At 41.0% G+C, this 25,283-nt stretch overlaps 1 protein-coding gene across 1 annotated transcript; it reads left to right on the top strand.

The window, feature by feature from the left end:
* The first annotated feature begins 14,483 nt into the window (after positions 1–14,483).
* LOC136454281 (uncharacterized) lies at positions 14,484–15,095 on the top strand. The gene has a single exon (XM_066454753.1). The coding sequence runs from the start codon at positions 14,484–14,486 to the stop codon at positions 15,093–15,095; it is 612 nt and encodes a 203-aa protein (XP_066310850.1).
* Positions 15,096–25,283: the final 10,188 nt, after the last annotated feature.

Here is a 25,283-nt window from a genome sequence, read left to right on the forward strand (position 1 = left end):
TTAGACTAGTGGAGTGACCTCACAGGTGGTTTCAGCTACTACGGGTCTAGTGGCTATGACCCATCTGGTGAGGGTGGTTCTCGTCCAGCAGGTGCTCCACGCTTAGATGATGAGGATGATGGCAGAGACGAAGATGAAGATGGTGATGAGTGATCATAGCTTTCAGAGATAGCTTGCAGCCCCTTTTTGCTTAGTATGTCATTGTTGGACCTTTGTGGTGATGGATGACAAAGGGGGAGAGAGACTAATTAAATCTTCAGGATATTTGTTTTATTTTCTTATCTTTGTACCTAGAGATATGTACTACAGCTGTAGTGTAGTTTTTGAGCTTCATTGATGTATCTTGAGTTTGAGATAGATTGTATCATGTGAGAGATGAGACTTATACTTAGGCTTTATGGATGTATCTATTGAGACTCATGTGACAATATAATCTATCTTAGTAGTTTGTGGACTTGAGAAAATGTGTAATGAGTGCTATGTGTGACATATATGTGTTGTATTTATTTTCATAAGGACCATGCATGCTAGAATGAAAATGTTTGATGTGATGCTTTTATATTTATTCTTGTGTGATATATCTTGTCATATGCATCACGATTTTACTTTGTCACACACACTTGCACCCCACGGATGCAATGATTTGGGGGGAGTCTCCTATATGTTTTAGTATGTGCAATTGACATTTGAGGTCATTTTATGAATTCTAGTCATAAGCACATATTAAGGGGAGCCTCTCATAAATCATTAAACTCAAAAGCTTAAATGTTTATATCCTTTTGTAAGCTTTAATCATGTTGTCATCAATCACCAAAAAGGAGGAGATTGAAAGTGCATCTAGCCCTTTAGTGGGTTTTGGATGATTGAATGACAACGTGATTAAAGGTCTAACCCGTTTGCTAAGTGTGGATAGGTAATAGGTTATCTCACAGGTACTTAATAAAGCCAAAATGATGTGTTGTTATATAAACAATCTAGTTCAAGCATAAGACAACAATGCAAATGGAATTCATGCAAAGGCTTATTTATTGTGGGATTCCCATGTACTATGTGAAAGCAAGCACGGTAAAAATTAATTAATGAGACATGAGGAATTACATATGGAATGGTCTCATATTTGAAGCTTGCTAAATTAAAATGAAAAAGATAACAATACAAATGAATGGATGATTCAACACAAGATGTGACTTGCTGGCTTGAGATGGTGAAAATAGCAAGGAAAGGTTTCGAGGTACTAAGCAAGGGTGAAGGGCAAGTGACGGCTTGGCGGCCGAAGAACCTAGCTTGGGTGAAGAAGAAAGTACTTGCATTTAGTTGAGGTACTAATCAGGCTATGATGGTCATATTGATGTGGAGGATCAAATCACTATTGGAGTATTTGATGGAAGTGACTTGATACATTTGGGATTATTCATATTTGATGAGTGGAATCGAGTCACGTGCTCAAGATGGTTATGCTCAAGTGAAAAAGATCAAAGTTGACATGTTGGCACCCTTGAAGAAGATTGAAAGAGACGACATCAATTCAAAAGAGATCAACTCAAACGGTATAAATTCATTTTTCCTTTTGATCTTGAGTTTAATAGGTATGCTGTACTATTAAGAGGGATGCATCATGTTGATAGATAATCATTCATAAGTGATCATGCCAACCCATGTGAGTTTTGAGTGTTTGAGTGACAAAAGAGCTAACTTGTTTTTACTGGTCTGGTAATACCGGACGTGTCCGGTATTCATCCAGCCATGGTAAAATTCTTGGTGTTCTCGGGTTGGTTCATGGGGAGTTCCGACGTGAGTCGGAAGTTCCGATGGTCGGGAGTTCCGGCAATCATCAGGAGTTCTGACATGTCGCGCTTAACTAACTTTGTTCTGTGACCAAGTCATAACGGACATGTCTGGTATGCATACCGGACGTGTCTGGTATGGTAGGGTCAATCAGGTGTTTCTCTAACATGTTCGTCGGGAGTTCCGACGTGGGTCGAGAGTTTCAGCAATCATGGGGAGTTTCGACGTCCCGACACCTAACTGACTTGGAGAGTTAACTGCCTGGTCACATCGGGCGTGTTTGGTATTCTACCGGATGTGTCCGGTATAGTAGGCCAGAGCCCAACGGCTAGTTTTCAAATGAGCTGAGGGTCGGGAGTTTCGACGTGAGTCAGGAGTTCTGATGGTCGTGAGTTCTGGCATTCGTTGGGAGTTCCGACACCTCACCTCACATACTTTAACTTAGTTACCATTGACGTAGTGCAAGTCGGTATGCTTACTGGACATGTCCGGTATGGCAATGGCTAGAAAAAACGGCTAGTTTTTCAAATCGGCTATAAATACCCCCAAACCTCCACCTTTGGAGGCTACTCATTGTGTTGATCCTATAGCATTTTTAGAGCCTTGCCAACTCTCCCAAACCCTCTCTTAGTGAGTGTGTGATCCAAATTGCCAAATCCATTAGTGGGTTGAGAGAAATTCAAAAAGAGAGCAATCCAACCACTTGAGCACTTGTGCATATTGTCAATCTCGTGATTCGCATTTGTTACTCTTGGACCCTTCAGTCCTAGACGGCTAGGCATCGTCGGAGAGCACCCGAGAGATTGTGGTGTGCCTCGGAAAGTTTATAACGGTCGATTCCGCCGCCTTAGAATCAACTAGTGGAAGGAGGAAAAGGAGTTGAAAAAGACTCTGGCTAGAGTGACCTTCGTGGTACCCTCTAGGGCTGACCTTCGCTGGGTCGCCCACAGCCCCCTCAACGGAGAGTAGGACTCGAATGAGTCTGAACTTCGGTAAAACAAATATCATGTCTCAATTCGCATTTCATTCGATATTTGTATTGATCTAGCTCTTGTGCAGGTTACCTGTGTGTGGCACTATCTTTAGTGGGTACCTACAGGTTGTTCTGAAGATTGAAATCAAAAGGAGCAAGTTTGGGTCTGTTCTGCAAAACACGTGTATACCGGACACGTCCGGTATTAGAGCTCAGCGTTGAATTTATTTGATCCGTGTACTAACTCTTGTGCAGGTTCTCTATGTATCTTGTCAACTCTAGTTGGTACCTGTAGTTTGGTTTGAAGATATAAATCAAAAGGAGCAAGTTTGGGGGCTGTTCCACTGAAATCGTGTATACTGGACATGCCCGGTATACCTTCTGGACACGTCCGGTATTGGTTTCTGTGCCAAACTTAATTGCATTTTGATTTAACTCTTTAGTTAGAGCTGTTTGGCTCCATAAACTTATTTAGTATCTTTTATATACTCTGTGGCTAACTTGTGAGGGGTTGTAACTAAATCGTTTCCACATTTAAAGGTGTTAATTTTTAGAAATGCCTATTCACCCCCCTCTAGGCTGCATCCTAGGTCCTTTCATGTGCTTAATTAATGGTACGTGGTACCACAATACTATATCTTTCAAAAGTTGGCTCATAATTTTTCTATGAATTATAATATGGGTGTAAACAAGAGCAATATGTTCATGCATAATGACTACTTATTAGTTGTGCAAAATAAATAAATTTTATCCTTCAGGGTAATAAATCCTTTCAGAGGATTATGGAGGTAAATAAGAATATTCAATATCTTCTAGATAGTGCATCAAACTTATACTAGAGTTTGAATACTTATAATTCTTTCTTAGTGGATTTTCAAATTATATGTTCTACAAATCTTCAGAATTTTGATTGTACCACTAAATAATAAATCCAGTCTTGCATTTGGCATTTAGGGGATAATTCAATCACCAAAATCATCATTATTCTTATACCTTCTATGGCATTTTAGAGGATATCAACAATTTGTTGCTAGCTTTACAATACACATTTTCTGAGTATTTGTATGACACCTTCATGGTGTTTAGGATTCCTCATTTTCTTTCTCTCGGGTCTATATTCACTTCTGGGATTAATGATGTTTTTTAAAGAATTGACTGGTAAATTCTCCATGGATTAACTCCTTCAAGGATATTCTCATTTTTGATGAATAATATTTCTCTTCTATGAGATATGTTCTCTACAACATGAGAGATTATTATGTGATATACACAATAAGATAGTGTTATTTACTACCAAGCCATTCGATGACTCTATTCCTTTTAGGGTATGCTCTTCTTGAGACTTCAATATTCATTATTGATGTATTCTATCTTAGACTTCTTAGTACTCGTATGAGATTTAATTTTCATATGTTGCGATTTATATTCTTCAGGAATTATATAGATTTTCATAATCCACTTATTAACTGCATATTCCATAATCATTCAATTCATTTGCCAGAGATATAGCAGAATATTTAATTTCTTCTTCATAGGAGATTCACCCTCAATTGATTTCTTCATTGACTCAATATAATTGCTACAAGCGACTTTGCCATGGACTTTGTTTTCTAGATTTGGGTTCTCATAAGAGAAACATTTGCAATTATAAAAGGTAGCGTTGTCGATAACTATTATTTTCTTCCAATATTCTCATAACATGAGATAATTTTGTATCTTTGTTATTTCCTAAAAAAAGAGATAATTTATTGTTCTGCGTACCCAACACTATGATGCGTGAGCTTAGTGTGTTGGATTTTATCTTCATGATGACCCTCTTTATGAGGTGCTTGACCTTCTTCATGAGGTGTTCTCTTCATGAGAATGAAAGAGTTTGTTCTTATTTTATTTCTATTCAACAAGTATACACTAAACTAGAACCCACAAGGGTCCTCGTGGATTTTAGCTTGATAGTATACAACGTTTTAGTTTACTACTAGTAAACACAACTTCTGGTTTATAACTTCAAGTTACTGCTCTCATTTTCAAAAATATCTGGCATATGCTCCGCTTCATGCTTCACAAGAGCATTAGTCAAACTATTGTTTGATTTAGGGCGTGATACTATTCCTGCTTCGAGCTTCAAGGAATATTTTCTCATGAGATCATTTTCCTTCTATGGAAATAATATTTGGCATTTTCAAAATAGGCTTTCTCTCTCCCCCTAATGCCAATATTAGATCTTTTAGCATACTTCAAAAGATATCCCCTATAATGGGCTTAAAATAATTCAAATTAATGTATCTCAACTACAAGTGGAGGCCCATTCATGTATGCTATGATGGAGTTTAATGGAAAATATTCACGCACATATTTAAATATGGGGGTTATTATTCATTAAATACAGCAAGCTAGATACATAAAGTGCACTTAAGAATGTTCAGCATTCCTACAAACTTCGGGATGCTCTCCCCTGATTTGCACATATCATAGTTTTAAAAACTATTTCATTATCTAGCTTCTTTATTCTTTAGCCCAAAAAATTGATCCAAGTACTCATACATTAAAAAATAATGGACCACACACTTCAAATTTATAAAATACGCAACATTCAAAATCACATGAAATTTCTTCTTCTAATTGCCATTAATACAAACCTCCCCAAATGCCTTTTCTTAAAAAATCCCAAAGCATCTTAGTGTGTTATCCACCATCTTAATTCCACAATTATTCATCCCATCAATTGGATCACTTCTCCATTTAGCTAATTTTAAATTAACCAACTCCCCTTGATCTTAGTCTACTTGGTTGTAGACCAATATATTGCTTATGCATGCAACACATTGAAAGAAAAATATCTCTTAGTTCAACGAGAACTAGAGTGCTAGGTAGCCAATTTAATTATGAGGGAGAAAGGTAGTAGCTAAATATAGCTTCTATGCTAATATTCATGTAGGAGTGGAGATTGTTGCAGCTCGACGAGAGTGCACAACATAGTGATACACGTTCATGTGGAATGTGGAATGTTGATATTCAATCCAACGTAATAGATAACAACAAAATGCAAAGCTACAAGCTTACTTGTAATTAGTGCAATGTAGAGTAAGTTAACTCGGTCGAAAGCGACGCGGCTAGGACTTCAAGTCATAGTACATGCACTTAATGATAGATTTAGGAAGGTTATGCCTATTAAATATATCTTACCCACATTTTCTTATGCCTTTACCAAAATTCCCTTCCCCTTTTCATGTCATAATTACTTCAAGTAGTAATAAGCTTCATGCATCTATAAATAATCATTTCAAATGTTCCATGGAATTCAATCATACTTCTAGTATTCAATGTTCTGGCATGAAATTCACATATCCAGTATACTATTCAGCGTACAACAACAGATTCAGGATATGACATAAACTTTTAGTTTCTGGACTGAAGTATTAAATACTTGGTTTATGGATTACACTATTTCTTGGCTAAATTGATCCTTTTAAGATCACTTATTATATGCCAATATAGTTCAATTATTCATGTGCTTCTAGGAAATTCAATTTCCCTTCTACCTACATGGTAGTAATGATAACCTTTATGGTTAACTAAGGCTTCTTCATAGATAACTTAATACAAAATTTATTTAGATAGGCAATAGACAATTATTTATATGTAAAACATAATTCATTCTATGCAAGATTAACATATATTACTATAAGTAAAAATTGCAACTAAGAATATTAAATGCTTCACATTAGTCTTCAAGCAAATAGATTAACCATTAACTCTTCTATGAGTATACGAGAACCACTTAATTCAATGGAAATTAAAACTTAATGCACCACCGCTACTACTAATACTTCAGGATAGTAATTTCAAAGACAAAACAAGGCTATAAGCACATGATTTAAGTTCTTCTTCAAGAAAACCTTAAATATTCTAATTCTTATCCATTCTTACATGTGTTAGCTTCTATGCTTGACATTCAGCAGCTTCATGCTTGTTCTACTTCATAGTTGTGATATGTAATCATGATCCTTCTAGGAGTACAACATATGCAATTCATATATCCTGATTCATAATGCTGTCTAAAAATTCTAACTCAATTTCTACTTGATATTGAGTAATTCTGGATTATAAACTTGAATACTTCTAGTACTTCAATGCTCTTGGTCATCTCGTCTTCTATGACTTTTCAGAATTAATCTATGATATGATTTAGAAAAATTAAAGCTAGGCAAAACAACAATTAAAGTGCAAATTTAATGTTGTATACAAGTTCTTATACATATTGGAAATAAGAACATACAATAAATATATATAAACAGATAGTCATAGGGTTAAACAAAAAAAACTATGTTTTCCGATGTCTTATATACACAACAATCCCATAAATCCGCAATTTCCAGGAACGGTAGGTATTATTCTGTAAGAATACAGAGTATAAAATCTTCAAGATTTAGTGGACTATAAATTTTCTGATTTATATAGTCTTATTCTTAATTTCTGAAATTCTTATAGATTTTTCTCGGAATTTTCCACAGCGTATTTCTTTTTCTTGGCCCAATTCATTTTCTTTCAATTCCATAGGCCCGAAGGACTGCTTGGTCCGACATGGATCACCTCCCTCTTCTCAGCCCCACCTCCCTCTTGGCCTCTTCTCAGCCCCAACGCACTACTACAAAAATGATTTATGGCAACGTCTCCTTTTTTTTTTAGGGGCGGCTCTATATTGAGCCGTCCCTACAAATGGTTGCCAAATGAGCCGCCCTTACAAATGAATTTATAGGGTCGGCCGGTGTTATCTGCCGCCCCTACAAATGGCCCGATTTGTAGAGATGGCTCTATATCCAGCCGCCCCTACAAAATCGGATTTGTAGGGGCGGCTCAATATTGAACCGCCCCTACAAATAGACGCCGAGTATTAAAAATTAAGCACTAAAATTTAAATTTTATAAACGACGTTGGATGGAGAAACTACCAAAATGAAAGTTGTAGATCTCAAAAAGTTATGAAACTTTGTAGTTGACAACTTTTTGATTTGAAATCATCTTCCCAAGGAAAACTACGTTTGAATTTCCAAAAATTTGAAATTTTAATTTTTTAAACGACCTCGGATAGACAAACAGTAAAAATAAAAGTTGTAGATCTTAAAAAGTTATGAAACTTTGTAGTCGATAACTTTCTCATTTGAAATCATCTTATTATGGAAAACTACGTTTGAATTTCTGAAATTTGAAATTCAAATTTTATAAGTGGCCTCGGATGGAGAAACTACCAAAATGAAAGTTGTAGATCTCGAAAAGTTAAAAAACTTTGTAGTTGACAACTTTTTCATTTGAATTAGTTTAGGGCCTCAAACAATCAATTTATGTTCAGTTTTGTATAATATATGGGGAACCAAAATGGATCGTAGACACAAATGAACGTGTGGTGCAGTGGAAGAGGAGTTTGCGCGCGAGGGAGAGGTTGCAGTTGCAGGTTTGAATCCCGCCCGACGCAAAGTGTGCAAAAATCGTGAAAAATGGCTACCGGTGGGGACGTCCTCGGATTAAAAAAATTTTGCTATTTTTCTCCTTTTTCGTGATTTCTGGAAATTAAAGCGGCTACAAATCAGTAGTGACGGTGGCGTGCGAGCCGCACGTTAGTGGAGGCGTGGAGGTATGGCGAGCGGAGTACAGCAATAGCATGCATGCGGTGCAACACCAATGCGCGATTTCCAAGCGTGTAGGCAAAGCGGCATGCAGGCCACGAGAATTTGTGAGGGCGACGATGAGCTGGCCATGTACGCGACAGGCCGGACGGCTAATACCATCAAACCGTGAGCTGTGGTGCGGCGTTCATGGAAGGCAACTCAATTTCTTACGTAATCTCAACCAATTATTGGCTTCTTGCAATTCGACTACGAGTCACTATTTGCTTCAACAATTTCAATGTGTGTTTGTATCCTTCAGGGATGAGATAATAATGTTGGCTTCATGCCTAACTTGCAAATATCATGGTGGCTGTCTCCTACAGGCCACGATGGTTAGCGGGGAAGACTAGTTCAATGGCAAATAGCCAACCTGAGCCCCTGCGGCATTCAGGCCATACTCCGTGCATCTGAGGACAGCGGAGTTCCGGTGTGTTGCAGAGAACGAGCGACAGACTTCTGGCATGCATGACATGGTCGGAGGAAACAAGCCTTTTTTATTCTTTTCCTTTTTTTATTATTAACCGTAGATGCAAACTCGGTAGTGTATTTGCTGTATGTGTATATACTTCGAGTATATAGGTACTTCGTGTACGATTCAATATGCATAGAATAAATAGACCAGCTCGATGGCCGGTACAAGCAATCTGCTGGATGTGTTTCATACCTGGTAGAGGATGCCAATTTGAGCTACTACACATGCCGCGTAGGGCAGTGGTTAGTAGATACATACCGCATAGGGTGTTTGACACTGTCTTAGAACCGCCTGCTTGATAGCGATGGTGCATGTCAATGTAGTACAGATCGGTAGAGGTAGCAGATCCGTTGTGCTAACAATGTCGGGATGTCGACGTCGTCGAAGTCACGGTGGGGACGTCGGCATGAGCGTTCGTGTTGAGGTTGGCGGCAGCTTCAACGGCGATGTCGACATAGAGCTTGCCGTGCTGATAACGTGTTATAAAACATGTTGACAGCGGTTAGGACCTTCCCCTATCCGTCTCTCATGATCAACATAGTAGATGAAAGTATAAGAACAAATAGACACCAAATAGGAAAACTATTCTTTATTACTTTGAATATTGGTTATTACAACATAAAGCTCCCGCATATATATAGTCATGTCAAGGCCTAAGAGTTTTGGTAAGAGCCTACATACAAACAAATTAGGATTAGGATTCATTCTTCTGCTTTCCTTCTAAGATTAAGTCTGTATGTTTTACAACAGACATCTCCTATTCCACCAATGTTCAATTCGTCTCCCCGATCGAAAACATGTTCTTTTTTTTTTGGCTCCTCAATCTTTTTTACACACAAGTAACGATCGTGATCGATCATGTCTCTTCAAGCCTGAACTTTGTGACTCTGTGTTGTAAGTGTCGGCATTACCTACCACCGTACCGCAGCTTAATTATAATCCTACCTGCAGTCTGCAGACTATCTTCAGCGTTCTGTAACTCGGACGGTTGCAGTGTTGACTTATATTGATCCTTCCCAAATTCAAATTCGAAGGGTGAACGCCGAGCCTCGCGCGTAGAAAGCTGAGCAGGTTCGCGGCACGTCACGTCCAGTTGTCCTGGCGCTGGCGTATAGAGAATTGGCCTTGTTCGTGTCAAAGTAGAATGGCTGGTCTGGCGCGTAGAGAGTTGGCCAGGGTCGTGTCACGTCCAATTTCTAGTATGTAGTTGACTAGCCGCACAGACAATAATTAATGGTGCCATTTTGAGATGAGTTTGCGTGGCTGTGTGTTTCTGATCTGGTTCGTTCTCAAAAAAGTCTGCTAGCTGTTGAGCTGCATGCACTTATCACCTTGATGCCCACTACGGCTCTACGTTCGTCTGGTCGTTGACTTGTACTCGATCCATCCCAAATTACGAAACGTTTGACTTTTCTGACACCAAGTTTGATCACTCGTCTTATTTTTTAAAAATTTATACAAAATATCTTATTTTATTAATAAAAGTTCTTCAAGAATGACTTAAATTTGACTATGTTTGCATAAACTTTTTGAATAAGACGAGTGGTCAAACTTGAGTTAAAAAACGTCTTATAATTTAGGATGAAGGGAGTATTATTAATTATGTTTGTCAAAAGCAGAGCTCTCATGGAGGCATGGCTGTTATAGTCTAGCAGGCCGGTATACCTGTATCCTAACTAACTTTTATACTACTAGTACTACTTTAGAGGAATCGATCGAGTTTGGATCTGTCTTTTGGATAGTAGCGGTTTGTAGCTGCACATTAAGAGCTGCCAAAGCCAAAGGTCAGCTCCTACAATAATCCACAAGACCAGAGGTAGCTGGACACGGTAAGTTGAGTGGAGTGATACTCTAGTACGTACTCCTATTCCGATGCACAGGTGGTTACTCTTACTGTACCCTTTTCCGTGCAAAATGATGTTATGGTCACATCTGATTTGGTAACCACTATTAGTCTGTTCGCTGGTTGATTTCTGAGCTGATAAGCCTGATTGGTGCTGGTTTATTATGAGAAAAAAATATTATACTTTGACTCTCGCCGAAACAACAGGCGAACAGGCTGGCGCTTTCGGCTCTGTATCACCGACCAAACGAGGGAACTGCCGGAACAAGCATCCAAGAGATCGGATGCCCGCACCGGCCGCACCCTCTGATTCAATGCACAAGTTTCAGCCTGCCTGCCACCTCGCGCCGCCGCTGGCCGCTGGCCGCGTGCCTCTGTGTGCGTGCTGCTGTCCCCTGTCCGCGCAGCGCAGAGGAATCCGTCGTTTCTTCTGCAAGCGGACAGGCTGAGCTCCAGTAGCGGGTCCAGGTCCGAAGTCCGATCCGTCCATCCGCCGTTCCGATCCGGCGCACACGCAGGCCTCCAGATCTGGCTAGGCTTGGGCTTGGCTACACCTACGCGCGCAATCAGCTCGACGAGCAGTGTCCTGGACTGGAGGATATGGATATGCCGTTTGTTTGCTCGCTTGCTTAGGCCCTGTTTAGATCCCATCTAAAATCTAAAATTTTTTAAGATTCTTCGTCACATCAAATCTTGCGGCACATGTATAGAGCATTAAATGTAGGTAAAAAGAATAACTAATTACACAGTTTGTCCGTAATTGACGAGACAAATCTTTTAAGCCTAAATAGTCCATAATTGAACAATTTTTGCCAAATACAAACGAAAGTGTTACAGTAACCAAAAGCCAAAAAAATTTCGCATCTAAACGGGGCCTTATTTGTTTGTTTGCAACGACAATGATAAGGCCACTCGTGCCAGACAAGTCCACAGTTAGTATGCCCATTACATACCAGGGCTTGTTTAGATACCAAAATTTTTGACAAAATGCAACTGTAGCGCTTTTCGTTGTTATTTATTAATTAGTGTCCAATCATAGTCTAATTAGGCTTAAAAGATTCGTATCGTGGATTTCGTCTAAACTGTGTAATTAGTTTTATTTTTTATTTATATTTAATGCTTCATGCATGCGTCCAAAGATTCGATGTGACGGTAAATCTTGAAAAATTTTGCAAAATTTTTTGCAACTAAACTGGACCCCAATGCATTGGGGATCCACCAAGTATTTCGGTTCCCAGTGGAGACGGAGATGACCGACACGGATGGAGGGAGGTTTATTTACAGGACGTACTCCGCATCATGATGATGTTGCTGCATCCATTCCACTCCATTCTTTCTTTAATTTGGAGGGACAGACAAAGACAGACGACAGCCTAGAAACACAGTGGTACATCCGGTGGGGGATGGAGAAGAAGGGCAGAGATGAGCAGCAGAACAAAGCAATCCTCCCCTCGCTGCCTTTTTTTTCTCCAGCTGCAGGCTTTTTGGCGGAGCTTCACTCCAGCTCCGGCGCAGACGGGTCATCCTCGAAGAAGAAGGGATGATGGGACTGGCTGGCATTGGATCCCATGGACTCCACCGAAAGGCTTGGGGTGGTCAAAAGTCTAGTACTAGAACATGCACGGCCTTTGCTTCCGGATCAAGATTTGGACTTGTGCCACTCACCACTCTCTCTCACTCATCACTCATCGGTGTTGCTTCAGTTGCAAGACGAGAGGACAAAAAAAAAGGCATTCGCTGACAGCACACACTCTTGAAGAGACACCGTTACCTACTTCTACTCATCCTTGTTTTCATGGCCTCCCTCTTTTCTTTTCCATAAGTACTCTGTTAATCGATAAGGACTATCGAGTAATTGTAATTGGACTAGCTGCTAACTATATAGGAGTAAGCGTGTTTTCTCTCTGCTGTTATGTTACAGCATAGGACGGACAACTTGGGCCCTCGATGTCAGCTCGATCGACGCGACCTGAAAAAAAAAGGAAGGCAGATCAGATGCACGCAGGATCCGATGGATGGTCGTGGCATCTGGATCTCCGTTGTTGCCACTTTGTACCTTCACCCTGTAGGAAAATGTACTGCTGTATCTGTATGAACAGATGCAACCCCAAAACATCATCGTGCATGTAACCGGATTCCACAATAAATGTGGTCGCGGTGTTACTAGATCAAGAAGGAAGAACAAAAAAAGGCTAGGAAGTTAGTACTCGCTCGTCGGTAATTGAAATTTCGTACGCGACACAAAGCCGGACAACATTTGACACGCAACTAATTCTGCACGCAATGTGCATGTGTGCTCGATCAGTAAAACTGTTGCCAGTACTCGGTGGGTACACAGACACAGAGAGCTAGCCGGCATGCATGCAAATGCAATGCCTGTTTGTCCTACGGCGAGTATTTTACGCACGGGGTCTCTGTGTCGCATTGCGTTGCTGGTTGTTGCAGTGGAAACAAAATGAAATGCATGCAAGGCCATCAGAGGATTCCCGGGCGGCGCAAGCAGGCAAGGAAGATCGATCTCGTACGTAGCCGCACACATGGCGCCTTACCGTACAGGCCACTACCACCGCGGAGAACGTGCAAATATACCTTGGCCAACCACCAGTCTTGCAAGGGACGCTCAGCTCAGCTCAGCGGGCTGGTGCTGGCGGTTGAGTACGTAAAAGCGGCCGCAACAGGATCTACAGTACCTGTCAGCCTTCCTTGTTAACCAATTTTCCCGTGAGAGGCAATTATACTACTCCTAGGTACGGTAAGCATTTTAAGTAATCTTGCAAGAGTAAAATGCATCGTAGGCCCTTGAACTTGTCTTAGGGTGCCACTTAGGTCCACAAACTCTCAAATTGTACTTCTGGCCCCCCTAATATTGTTTAAATATGCCACTTAGGTCCATAACTCATCGGAACAAGGTTTTGGCCGACGTGGCGTGGACAGCGTGGCGCTGACTGTGTCCAAGCGTACGTGAGCCGCGCGTGAGCCTGGTTTGGGGCGTGCAAATAAGCAGAGAGGCCACCCAGTTCTTTTCATATTCTCTTCCCAGTACTTCACCTCTTCGAGTCCGCCGTCACGAACACACGAACTCGCAGGGAGCACGTGGGGCGGCCGCTAGTGGAGGCAATCGCCGGCAAGTTAGGAGGTCAACACGGCGGAGGAGTGACGCCGAAGCCCGGTGGTGTGCGGATTCCCACGGTGGTCGTGGTGAATCTGCACGATGGTGGCGGTGTTGCGGCCGAAAGGGCAAGGCCAACCTGTGTATGGTGAGTGAATCTCCTTGAGCTCATTTCGTGATAATCTTGGTCTTCGCATTGAATGTAGTTACATGGTGTTGAGAATCGGAATGGCAAATGTTTACCATCTTTTATGATTTTGGTTCGTCTAGGGTTTGTGATTGAACTGTTATTTCTCCCAATAATGTTAGATGTCTTGGTTTGTATGAATCTTCCCTAATTTGTTAGCAATCTTTCCAATTTTAGGAGCTGATAGTGGTGAGTTCATAGTTGAGATGCATCATGGAGGTTTTTTTACTGGAACATGAGTTAATCGGGCCTATGTTGGTGGGCAAGTTCACTGCTTTGATCATTGTGATTATGATCTGGCTAATGAAGATGATGATCTATTCATGGATAATGTTGATGATCAAGTGGTTGATCAAGGAGTTGCCAAGGGAAAGAAGGTACCCAAGGGAAAGAGAGCTTAAGTTGTGGTGGGCAGAGGTGATGGGGATTTCTCAACTAATGATGAAGGGTTAATGGTTCTAAACTCTGATGCTGAAAACAATGTCACATTCAATTTCAAGTCATTCAAGCATGAAGACTTGGACAATCCAGTGTTCAAAGTAGGAATGATCTTTGAGTCTATAGAGTTGCTAAGGAAGGCTATTACAGAATATAGTATGAAGCATAGGGTGGATATTAAGATGCCAAGGAATGAGAAGAAGAGGCTGCGAGCCATATGTGAGAAAGGATGTCCTTGGAATTTGTATGCTTCAGATGATAGGAGGGCTCATGGAATGATGATAAAGACTTTTTGTGGTGAGCACAACTGCCACAAGAAGTGGGTATTAAAGAGGTGCACATCCAATTGGCTTGCTGATAAGTACTTGGAATCTTTCAGAGCTGATAAGAAGATGACACTAGGGAATTTTGCTAGAATAGGGCAAAAAGAGTGGAATCTGACACCAGCTAGGACAAAGCTTGCGAGAGCTAGAAGAATAGCAATGAAAAGGGTAATGGGTGATGAAGCAGAGCAATATAAGCTGCTGTGGGACTATGCTCAAGAGCTAAGAAGGACCAATCCTGCCAACCACAAGACCACTGCCACCTACAACTGCAACAAAGCTGGGGAGGTCAACAGCATATAAGAGAAGTGCCAAGCAGGGTGACAAGTCCAAAGGTCAGCAGAAGAAGGGAGGAGACCCTAACAAGAAGAAGACCTGATGTCCAAACAATACGCCAGATTTGCACATCACTGCTAGCCTCATCACTGTCGGATTTGTGAGAACCGGCAGTGATGTACCTTCACTGCCGGTTATGAGCTTGAAAATGAAAAAATGATTGGGGCTGGGCTAAAACTGGCAGTGAAGGACCACATCACTGCCAGTTTGTTGCTTGAACCGGCAGTGTTTTGGCGGGCACTCATCACTGCCGGTTTAAGCCAAGAGCCGATAGTGATAGGGCTCTATCACTGTCGGTTCTAGCCAAGAAGCGACGGTGATAAGCCTACAACACAAAAGGCTGCAGCCGTCCTCTCCTTTCTCCTCTCTTCCATCCCGAGAACAGAGGCACGCGTTTGGACCCTTCCCTCCATTGTTGCGGCTGCTCTTCACCATGAAGCTAGTGCTTGGATTTTGAAGAATGGCTTGATCTTTTTGCTTTATGGTTAGTAACAAACATCGACTCCTTTGATTTTGTTGCTTAATTAGCTTCGTTTTGATGGCTACATTGCTTGATTCTCATTCTAATTCTTTCTCCATTCTAGAGAGCACTTTTCCAATTGGACATTTGTGCCAGGCTCAAATTGTGGTGAATCCATCATCCAAAAGGTTGGTGTCTATGAACACATTTAAATTCCTAGCTAATTATTCCATGTTGGTCAAGATCATCATTGTTAGTATGTGATGCTATAATTAGTTCTTAGAAGTAGAGTAGAATAGTTGTTCTTCAATATTGTGCAATAATTGTTTTTTACTATGATTTTCAATTTACAGGGCCGTGGCTACCAATTTCAATTTTTCAATAATTAGTGTACAATAATGTTTTCCAAAAATGGTACTTTCGAGCTACAATTGTTGTTCATGAAGCTCGATTTCTTATTAATTCTTTGTAATTACTGTCTCAGTATTTTTTTGTGCAGAGATGGATCGAGAGTGGATGTATCTGTCCCGAACGGACAAGCGGTACATGCATGGCGTCAGCCAGTTTATCACCGATGCCAAAGCCCATGCTGGGAATGGGAACCCTGTCTTCTAGCCATGCAAAGATTGCAAGAATTATAGGAACTTTCGTCAAATTGAGTCTATACGATCGCACTTGATTACCAGGGGGTTCATGCCAAACTATACAATATGGACTATGCATGGCGAGGTTGGTGTGAATGTTCTGTGGAAAAACGATGATGATGTGGACATGCCTAACGTAGCCATCCACGATGCTGACGAGGAACCCGGTGTCAACACGAAACCTATGGGCATAGTTAATAATGTGTTTAGGAACACGCTAGCTGATGACACCGAGGATAACGATGGCATTTCTTAGCTGCTACGTAATGTAGAGATCGAATGTCTTAGTGAAAGACAGCTGAGAAAGCTAGAGAAAATGAGACAAGATGGCAAAACACCATTGTATAGAAATTGTCCAATGAGCAAACTGGAAGCTGACATCATGCTGTTAGAGTTTAAATCGACAAACGGATTGAGCGATAAAGGCTTCGATCAGTTGTTAGGTATAATAAGGAAAATGCTCTTAGAAAAAAACAAGTTGCCAGAAAAGACATACTTGGCCAAGCAAATGATCTGCCCCATCGACCTCGAGGTTGAAAAAATCCACGCGTGTTCCAATGATTGCATATTGTACCGTGGAGAAAAATACAAAGACTTGGACAAGTGCCCCAAGTGTGAAGCTCCACGGTACAAGGAAGGGCTGTCAGATGAGGGTACCAAGACCAGAGGAGGTCCCATAAAGGTCGTTTGGTATTTTCCTATAGCTCCCCGGGTGCATAGACTGGTTGCATGTGCAAAGTTAGCCAAGCTATTGAGCTGGCATGGCGAAGAGCGTAAGAAAGATACAATGATGAGGTGCCCCGCCGATGGGCATGACTGGAGGACTGTCAATACTATGTTCTATAAGGACATCAGTGGAGAGGTAAGGCACCTTTGGTTTGCTTTGAGCACAGATGGGATGAATCCTTTTGACCAAGTTAGAAGCAATCATAGCACCTAACCAGTGACGCTCTGTATATACAACCTTCCACCTTGGGTCTATATGAAACGGTCGTACATCCAGATGCCACTACTGATCCAAGGGCCAAGACAGCCTGGGAATGACATCGATGTGTTTCTGGAACCAGTGATCGATGAACTAGTGGAGATGTTTGAAAAGGGTGTGCCGGATGTTTGGGACGAGTACAAAAAGGAACATGTCATGATCAAGGGAGTACTTATCGCTACAATCACCGACCTGCCAGGTCGAGGTTCATTGTCCGGAGAGAAGACAAAAGGCTATATTGGATGTGTCGAGTGCTTGGACGACACCGATGCGGTAAATCTGCCAAATAACTTAAAGATAGTTTATATGGGACACCGTAGGTTCCTACCTAAGGATCACCCTTACCGTAGGAACAGAAAAGATTTCAATGGTACTATTGAGAAACGTCTTAGCTCCAAAATATCAAGACAGGCCTACGATACTTCGAGAACTCAACAAACTGGAGGTTGTCCTTGGGAAGGGGGACAATATAGTAGCAGCGCCTGATGGGAGCGTTTGGAAGAAAAAATCAGTTTTCTGGAAACTACCTTACTGGCCATTTCTGAGTGTACGCCACTGTCTTGATCCCATGCACATCACTAAAAACCTGTGCGCTAACACTCTTAACACCTTGATGGACACCGGGGGGACATCGAAGGATTCACTAGCCACACGCCTGGACATGCAACATTTGGGAATCAGGATGGAGCTGCATCCCGTGGAGCTAGAGAATGGCCAGTTTGAACTTTTGGTTGCGTCATGGACATTGAAGAAGGAAGAAAAGTGTGCGCTTATTTCTTTCTTCAATGAACTCAAAGTCCCAACGGGCTACTGTGCGAACCCGAAGAGGCTAGTGAACATGAGAGAACTCAAGTTCAACTATGGCCCTATGAAGGCCCATGACTGTCATGTCATTATGACTCAGCTACTCCCTGTTGCCCTGTGTGGTATCCTTCCCCAAAGGTCCGCGCCCCAATCATAAAGCTTTGCTCGTTCTTCAACGCGATCTCAAAAAAGGTCATTGATGTGTCCACGCTAGAGCAGCTGCAGTGGGACATAGCCGAAACTCTCATTAGGCTTGAGATGTATTTCCTGTCGACTTACTTTGATATCTCATTACATCTGCTCATTCATCTTGTTGACTAAATTAGAGCCCTTGGCCCAATGTACCTGCATCAGATGTTTCCTTTCAAAAGATTGATGAAAGTTTTCAGGAGGTAAGTTAGGAACAGATTCAGGTTAGAAGGGGGCATGGTTGAAGGATGATCAATGGAGGAGGCCATTGAGTTCTACACATATTATCTAGACATCAAAAGGGTCGGAGTTCCAGAATCTCATCATGAGGGAAGACTACGTGGCAAAGGAACGATCGGGGAGAAATCTGTTACAGTAGACGACCCTGTTTCTTTTAGACAGGCATATTTCGCTGTTCTCCAGCAAGCCGAGGGTGTGATGCCATACATTGATGAGCACAGGCAATCGCTGCAAACTCTGTATCCGAGCAGGTCACGGGCTTGGCTGGATAAAAAACATAAGGAGGAATTTGTCAGCTAGTTGCGACGTCACTTGCTTGGAATAAAGTTGGGTAATCAACTGGATGACTTAGCCAAGGGACCTTCGAGTACATATCTTAAGTACCAAGGGTATGAGATCAATGGATTCACATTTTACACAAAAAAGCAAGATAGAAAGAGCACATACCAAAATTGTGGTGTTTGTTTTGATGCTCACTACGAGAATGGCAACGTGCAGGCGACATACTACGGTTTCATAGAGGAGATATGGGAGCTAGCCTACGGTCCGTTGAAGGCAGCTCTTTTTCGCTACCAGTGGGTCCGGCTCGAGGAAATCAACACTAACAGTGAAGGGTTCACTACCGTTGATCTCACTAAGACCGCATACAGAGATGACCCCTTCGTCCTTGCAAGAGATGTTATGCAAGTCTTCTATGCAAGGGACAACAAGACAAAAGGAAGGCTAAAAGTAGTCCTAGAAGGGAAAAGGAAGATTGTCGATGTCGATGGAGTGACGGACGAAGAAGACTACAAGGGCTATCAGGAAATGCCTCCATTTGGGGTGAACGTACCCCTACCTATCCTTCAAGAGGGTGACGAACCTGCTTACGTACGAATTGATCACAATGAGGCCCTCATTGTTGATGGACCTAAAGATAGTTAGATTATTGTTAACTATGTAATCATTATGCAGACATTGTATCAGTAATTCGCACTGAATATTTAATTTATATTTTGTGCGCATCTCTACAATTTAATTATTGACTATGTAATCAAATATTAAGATGATGTTCACAAATACTATTATTTGATAATTATAGACCATTTATTCATTATCATAGAATTAAATAATTAAGACACAATTTTTTGTGTTATTTTAGAATATAAACTAATTGCATTATTTCTATTAATAAATAAAGAAAGAAAAGCAAAATAAGTGAACTCCCTATTCTAGCTCAGCAGTTAAGGCCACGCACTCTGTACTCTGAGACCCACGCTCGAATCCTAGGCGGGCCAAACTTTTTTGATTTTGCATTTATTATTTAGTAGTGCATTACAATGGGATAAAAGAAAAAATAAAACCATTCTAACCGAACTCCCTATCCTAACTCAGTGGTTAAGGCCCTGCACTCTCGACCCCGTGACCCGCGCTCGAATCTCAGGCGGGCCAAACTTTTTTATATTTTTTACAAAAGGCTGCAATGGTAGGCTCCAAACCGACACTGTTTTTTTTATATTTTTTTACCTAAAGTTGGCGGCAGGGACCTTCACTGCCAGTTTTGGTTTTAAAACCGGCAGTGATAATTTCTATCACAGTCGGTTGCTCAAACCGACACGGAAGGACCCATTCACTGTCGGTTTTTAAACTAAAACCGACAGTGATATGTAGATGCTCCTCACATGCCAACAGTGCTCCCATGACCACAACCACGACTGCTAGCCCCTATAAAATGGCTCTCGGCCAAGAGCTAGCCTCTCCATGCATGTTGGTTTCAGCCAGGCCTTATCAGCCATGATACAATGTTTTCCTCTCACAATAAACCACAGATATCATTATGCATCGTAGTCCACCAAAATGGTGCACACATGAGGTACTAGAAGAATGCTACTGAAAATAGAGCAACGCCAAAGATTGGAGATGCCACGAGGTTCACAAAGCCATCCGCTGTGGTGCCGAGCTAAATCCGATGTGCTCTGGACTGTACCAAGAAAAAGGCCATGTTCAGCAGAGGCATGGATTCATCGATACCACTTATCATCTCCAACTGGTATAGCTCATAGACCACCTCGATGTTGTCGTTTGACCCTAGTTAGTGCTAGAAGAATGCTACTGAGGTGGTTAAATTATAATGTGTTGATACACATTGATGGTAACATTGACCTGTATGCAAATAGGTCTTTGTTATCGTATATGTAATTTTAGTGTAAGGTCTTTGTTATCGTATATGTAACTTATTTCTAATTTTTTGATGTATTTCATTACTATCTAAATAAATATATTGTTGTTGTTAAAACTTTCCCACTGTAGTATCTAAATAAATATATCCTTCACATATATGCACCTTCACTGTCGGTTCTATTTAGAAACTGGCAGTGATAGTCACCTTCACTGTCGGTTCTATTTAAAAACCGGCAGTGATAGTAACTTTCAGTGTCGGTTCTGTTTAAAAACCGGCAGTGATGTCCATGTCTCCCTATATAAAACAAACTGCCGGACACATACATCGATCCCACCCACCCACAAACTCTCTCAGTCTCATTTCTCACATTTCACTCTCACTTCTCAAGACATCCACTCTCTCTCTACGCGATTTGGTCATGGCTCCTGCATTTTTCAATGGTATTGATATGTTGTCTTCTCCAATATTCTATCTATATTCATTTGATCTATATTTATATTCATGTTTCTTTGCATTCTACATTTATATATATTCTTATTCCTTGCATTCGATCTATATTTAATTATGTTGCCACATTTTACTTGGAAGAATTTTTTGTGCATATATTTTATGTTCATATTTTTTTTGCATTTTATCGATCAGGTGGTATGAACAACGGACCTCCCCCACCACAAGAACCAGGTTTCCACCCTGGCGATGAGCCATTCGCTCCTAATGTGGCCATTCCACGGTTCCCTGTTCCAGCTATTGTATTAAATATTTTCCAACATCTTTTATTTTTTGATGCTAACAAATAACTGTAATTAGTTTAATATCATTGTTGCATGCATATATGTCGCAGACTATACCCCCAATAGATTGGCTGCGAACAGCACTTAGTTGGTTCTTTATCTCGGATATCGTCGAGAACACGGCATCTAATGCAAGTAGTCGGCTATGGACATGTGAACTCAGTTTTTTCATCCCTGTGAGGGATTCAAATCATCGGAACCATATCCATGGGACAGGAATATAGAGCCCGGACGTGATAAGCGCCCAATTAAGTGCCATGCGCATTTGTTTAGAGGCACTTCGACGTATTTGCTATGATGTGCCTGATTTCTCGCACTTCAAGGCACTTGCTTTGCTGGTGATATTCCCGTCCCGCAAGCAAGCGAATGGTTTGCGAGCTACAACCATGCGGAAGTGGTAAAATGGTCACTTATACCTGAGTCGTGGTTATTTGTTGTTTATTATTGTAATAACATTCTCCAATTTTTTTCTTTTTCTCCACATGCAGATTGCGCTATAGGACCTTACCTATGCTGCATGTGGCTTGTGGGCCGTTCTAGACCAAGCTACTGAGCAACTCGGGTATGATTGGAACTTCTGCAATGGAAACCTCGGCCAGCTCACTATAGAAGGACGCCAGTACTGCATAAGAATTACTAACAGGGGCAGTGGTCGTTCAGAAGATTACATCTATGGCCAACCATTCTTTCGGTATTGTGAGGCACGAGAGAGTGCACTCATTAGGGCATTGGACTTCATCGATACAAGCGGATACATAATCCGTGACATCAATTACCATATATGGCTATAGAGGCATGTTAGTGTGCGTGGCCCGATCGATCCCGGTAGTGTTTCCGACAGTAATTAATGTTTATTTAGCTAGGTTTTCAAGGTCGTAGTTTAATTGAGTTCTAATTTTAATATGTACGGCTTTGTGTGTTTAATTATTGTCATGCATGTAATTCGTGTAACATTCCGGTGTCGTATTGGTCTCAAACTTTTTCTCAGGCTTGCACTTGCCACGTGTGAAGGAAACACCAAGTTTGGGATTTTCCGGAGATGGTTTGCTACTTTCTAAGGTTTAATTGAATTTCCGCGCGACAAAACCGTTTAATTATAGGTTGAACTGAGTCTACCCATGAAAAGATCCGGAATGGTGCCAATCTTTTACACAGGCTCTAATGTGCCCTAGGGATAAGAGTTTTGTGGAGGTGGATGGAAAAATCTATTGGTTCCAAGATGAAATTCACCCTCTTTTGTCTTATTTGGCACGGAGAAAAATATAATAAATAAAAAAATGAACAGAAAAAACCTAAGATCATGTGTGGGGTCTTAATTTGGGTGTACATGCTTGCCAAAAAAATTTCAAGCCATTTCGACATAGGCGGAGTATACATGCTTCACAGAGGTACACGTGCCGTTTCATCGAACCATGACTATACACATAGATTATCAAGGTTTCTGTGGTTCATAGGCATTCCGATGTCGTATTGGTCTCAAACTTTTTCTCAGGCTTGCACTTGCCACGTGTGAAGGAAAGACCAAGTTTGGGATTTTCCGGAGATGGTTTGCTACTTTCTGAGGTTTAATTGAATTTCCACGCGACGAGACCGTTTAATTATAGGTTGAACTGAGTCTACCTATGAAAAGATCCAGAATGGTGCCAAACTTTTACATAGGCTCTAATGTACCCTAGGGATAAGAATTTTGTGGAGGTGGATGGAAAAATCTATTGGGTCCAAGATGAAATCACCCTCTTTTGTCTCATTTGGCATGGAGAAAAATATAATAAATAAAAAATGAATAGAAAAACCTAAGATCATATGTGGGGTCTTAATTTGGGTGTACATGCTTACCAAAAAAATTTCAAGCCATTTCAACATAGGCGGAGTATACATGCTTCACAGAGGTACCTGTGCCCTTTCATCGAACCATGACTATACACATAGGTTATCAAGGTTTCTGTGGTTCATAGGTATTCCGGTGTCGTATTGGCCTCAAACTTTTTCTCAGGCTTGCACTTGCCACATGTGAAGGAAACACCAAGTTTGAAATTTTCCGAAGATGGTTTGCTACTTTCTGAGGTTTAATTGAATTTCCACGCGATGAGACCGTTTAATTATAGGTTGAACTGAGTCTACCCACGAAAAGATCCGGAATGGTGCCAAACTTTGACACAGACTCTAATGTGCCCTAGGGATAAGAATTTTGTGGAGGTGGATGGAAAAATCTATTGGGTCCAAGATGAAATTCACCCTCTTTTGTCTCATTTGGCACGGAGAAAAATATAATAAATAAAAAAATGAATAGAAAAACCTAAGATCCTGTGTGGGGTCTTAATTTGGGTGTACATGCTTGCCAAAAACATTTCAAGCCATTTCGACATAGGCGGAGTATACATGCTTCACAGAGGTACATGTGCCCTTTCATCGAACCATGACTATACACATAGGTTATCAAGGTTTCTGTGGTTCATAGGCATTCCGGTGTCGTATTGGTCTCAAACTTTTTCTCAGGCTTGCACTTGCCACGTGTGAAGGAAACACCAAGTTTGGGATTTTCCAGAGATGGTTTGCTACTTTCTGAGGTTTAATTGAATTTCCGCGCGACGAGACCGTTTAATTATAGGTTGAACTGAGTCTACCCACGAAAAGATCTGGAATGGTGCCAAACTTTTACACAGGCTCTAATGTGCCCTAGGGATAAGAATTTTGTGGAGGTGGATGGAAAAATCTATTGGGTCCAAGATGAAATTCACCCTCTTTTATCTCATTTGGCACGGAGAAAAATATAATAAATAAAAAAATGAACAACAAAACCTAAGATCCTGTGTGGGGTCTTAATTTGGGTCTACATGCTTGCCAAAAACATTTCAAGCCATTTCGACATAGGCGGAGTATACATGCTTCACAGAGGTACATGTACCCTTTCATCGAACCATGACTATACACATAGGTTATCAAGGTTTCTGTGGTTCATAGGCATTCCGGTGTCGTATTTCTCTCAAACTTTTTCTTAGGCTTGCACTTACCACGAGTGAAGGAAACACCAAGTTTGGGATTTTCCGGAGATGGTTTGCTACTTTCTGAGGTTTAATTGAATTTCCGCGTGACGAGACCGTTTAATTATAGGTTGAACTGAGTCTACCCACGAAAAGATCTGGAATGGTGCCAAACTTTTACATAGGCTCTAATGTGCCCTAAGGATAAAAATCTTGTAGAGGTGGATAGAAAAATCTATTGGGTCCAAGATGAAATTCAGCCTCTTTTGTCTTATTTGGCACGGAGAAAAATATAATAAATAAAAAAATGAACAGAAAACCCTAAGATCTTATGTGGGGTCTTAATTTGGGTGTATATGCTTGCCAAAAAATTTTCAAGCTATTTCGACATAGGCGGAGTATACATGCTTCACAGAGGTACATGTGCTCTTTCATCGAACCATGACTATACACATAGGTTATCAAGGTTTCTGTGGTTCATAGGCATTCTTGTGTCGTATTGGTCTCAAACTTTTTCTCAGCTTGCACTTGTCATGTGTGAAGGAAACACCAAGTTTAGGATTTGTCTGGAGATGGTTTGCTACTTTCTGAGGTTTAATTGAATTTCCGCGCGACGAGACCGTTTATTTATAGGTTGAACCGAGTCTACCTACGAAAAGATCCGGAATTGTTCCAAACTTTTACACTGGCTCTAATGTGCCCTAGGGATAAGAATTTTGTGGAGGTGGATGGAAAAATCTATTGGGTCCAAGATGAAATTCACCCTCTTTTATCTCATTTGGCACGAAGAAAAATATAATAAATAAAAAATGAACAGAAAAACCTAAGATCCTAAGTGGGGTCTTAATTTGGGTGTACATGTTTGCCAAAAAAATTTCAAGCCATTTCGACATAGGCGGA

This window comes from Miscanthus floridulus, chromosome 5, assembly GCF_019320115.1.
Source record: "Miscanthus floridulus cultivar M001 chromosome 5, ASM1932011v1, whole genome shotgun sequence".
Taxonomy (NCBI): Eukaryota; Viridiplantae; Streptophyta; class Magnoliopsida; order Poales; family Poaceae; genus Miscanthus; species Miscanthus floridulus.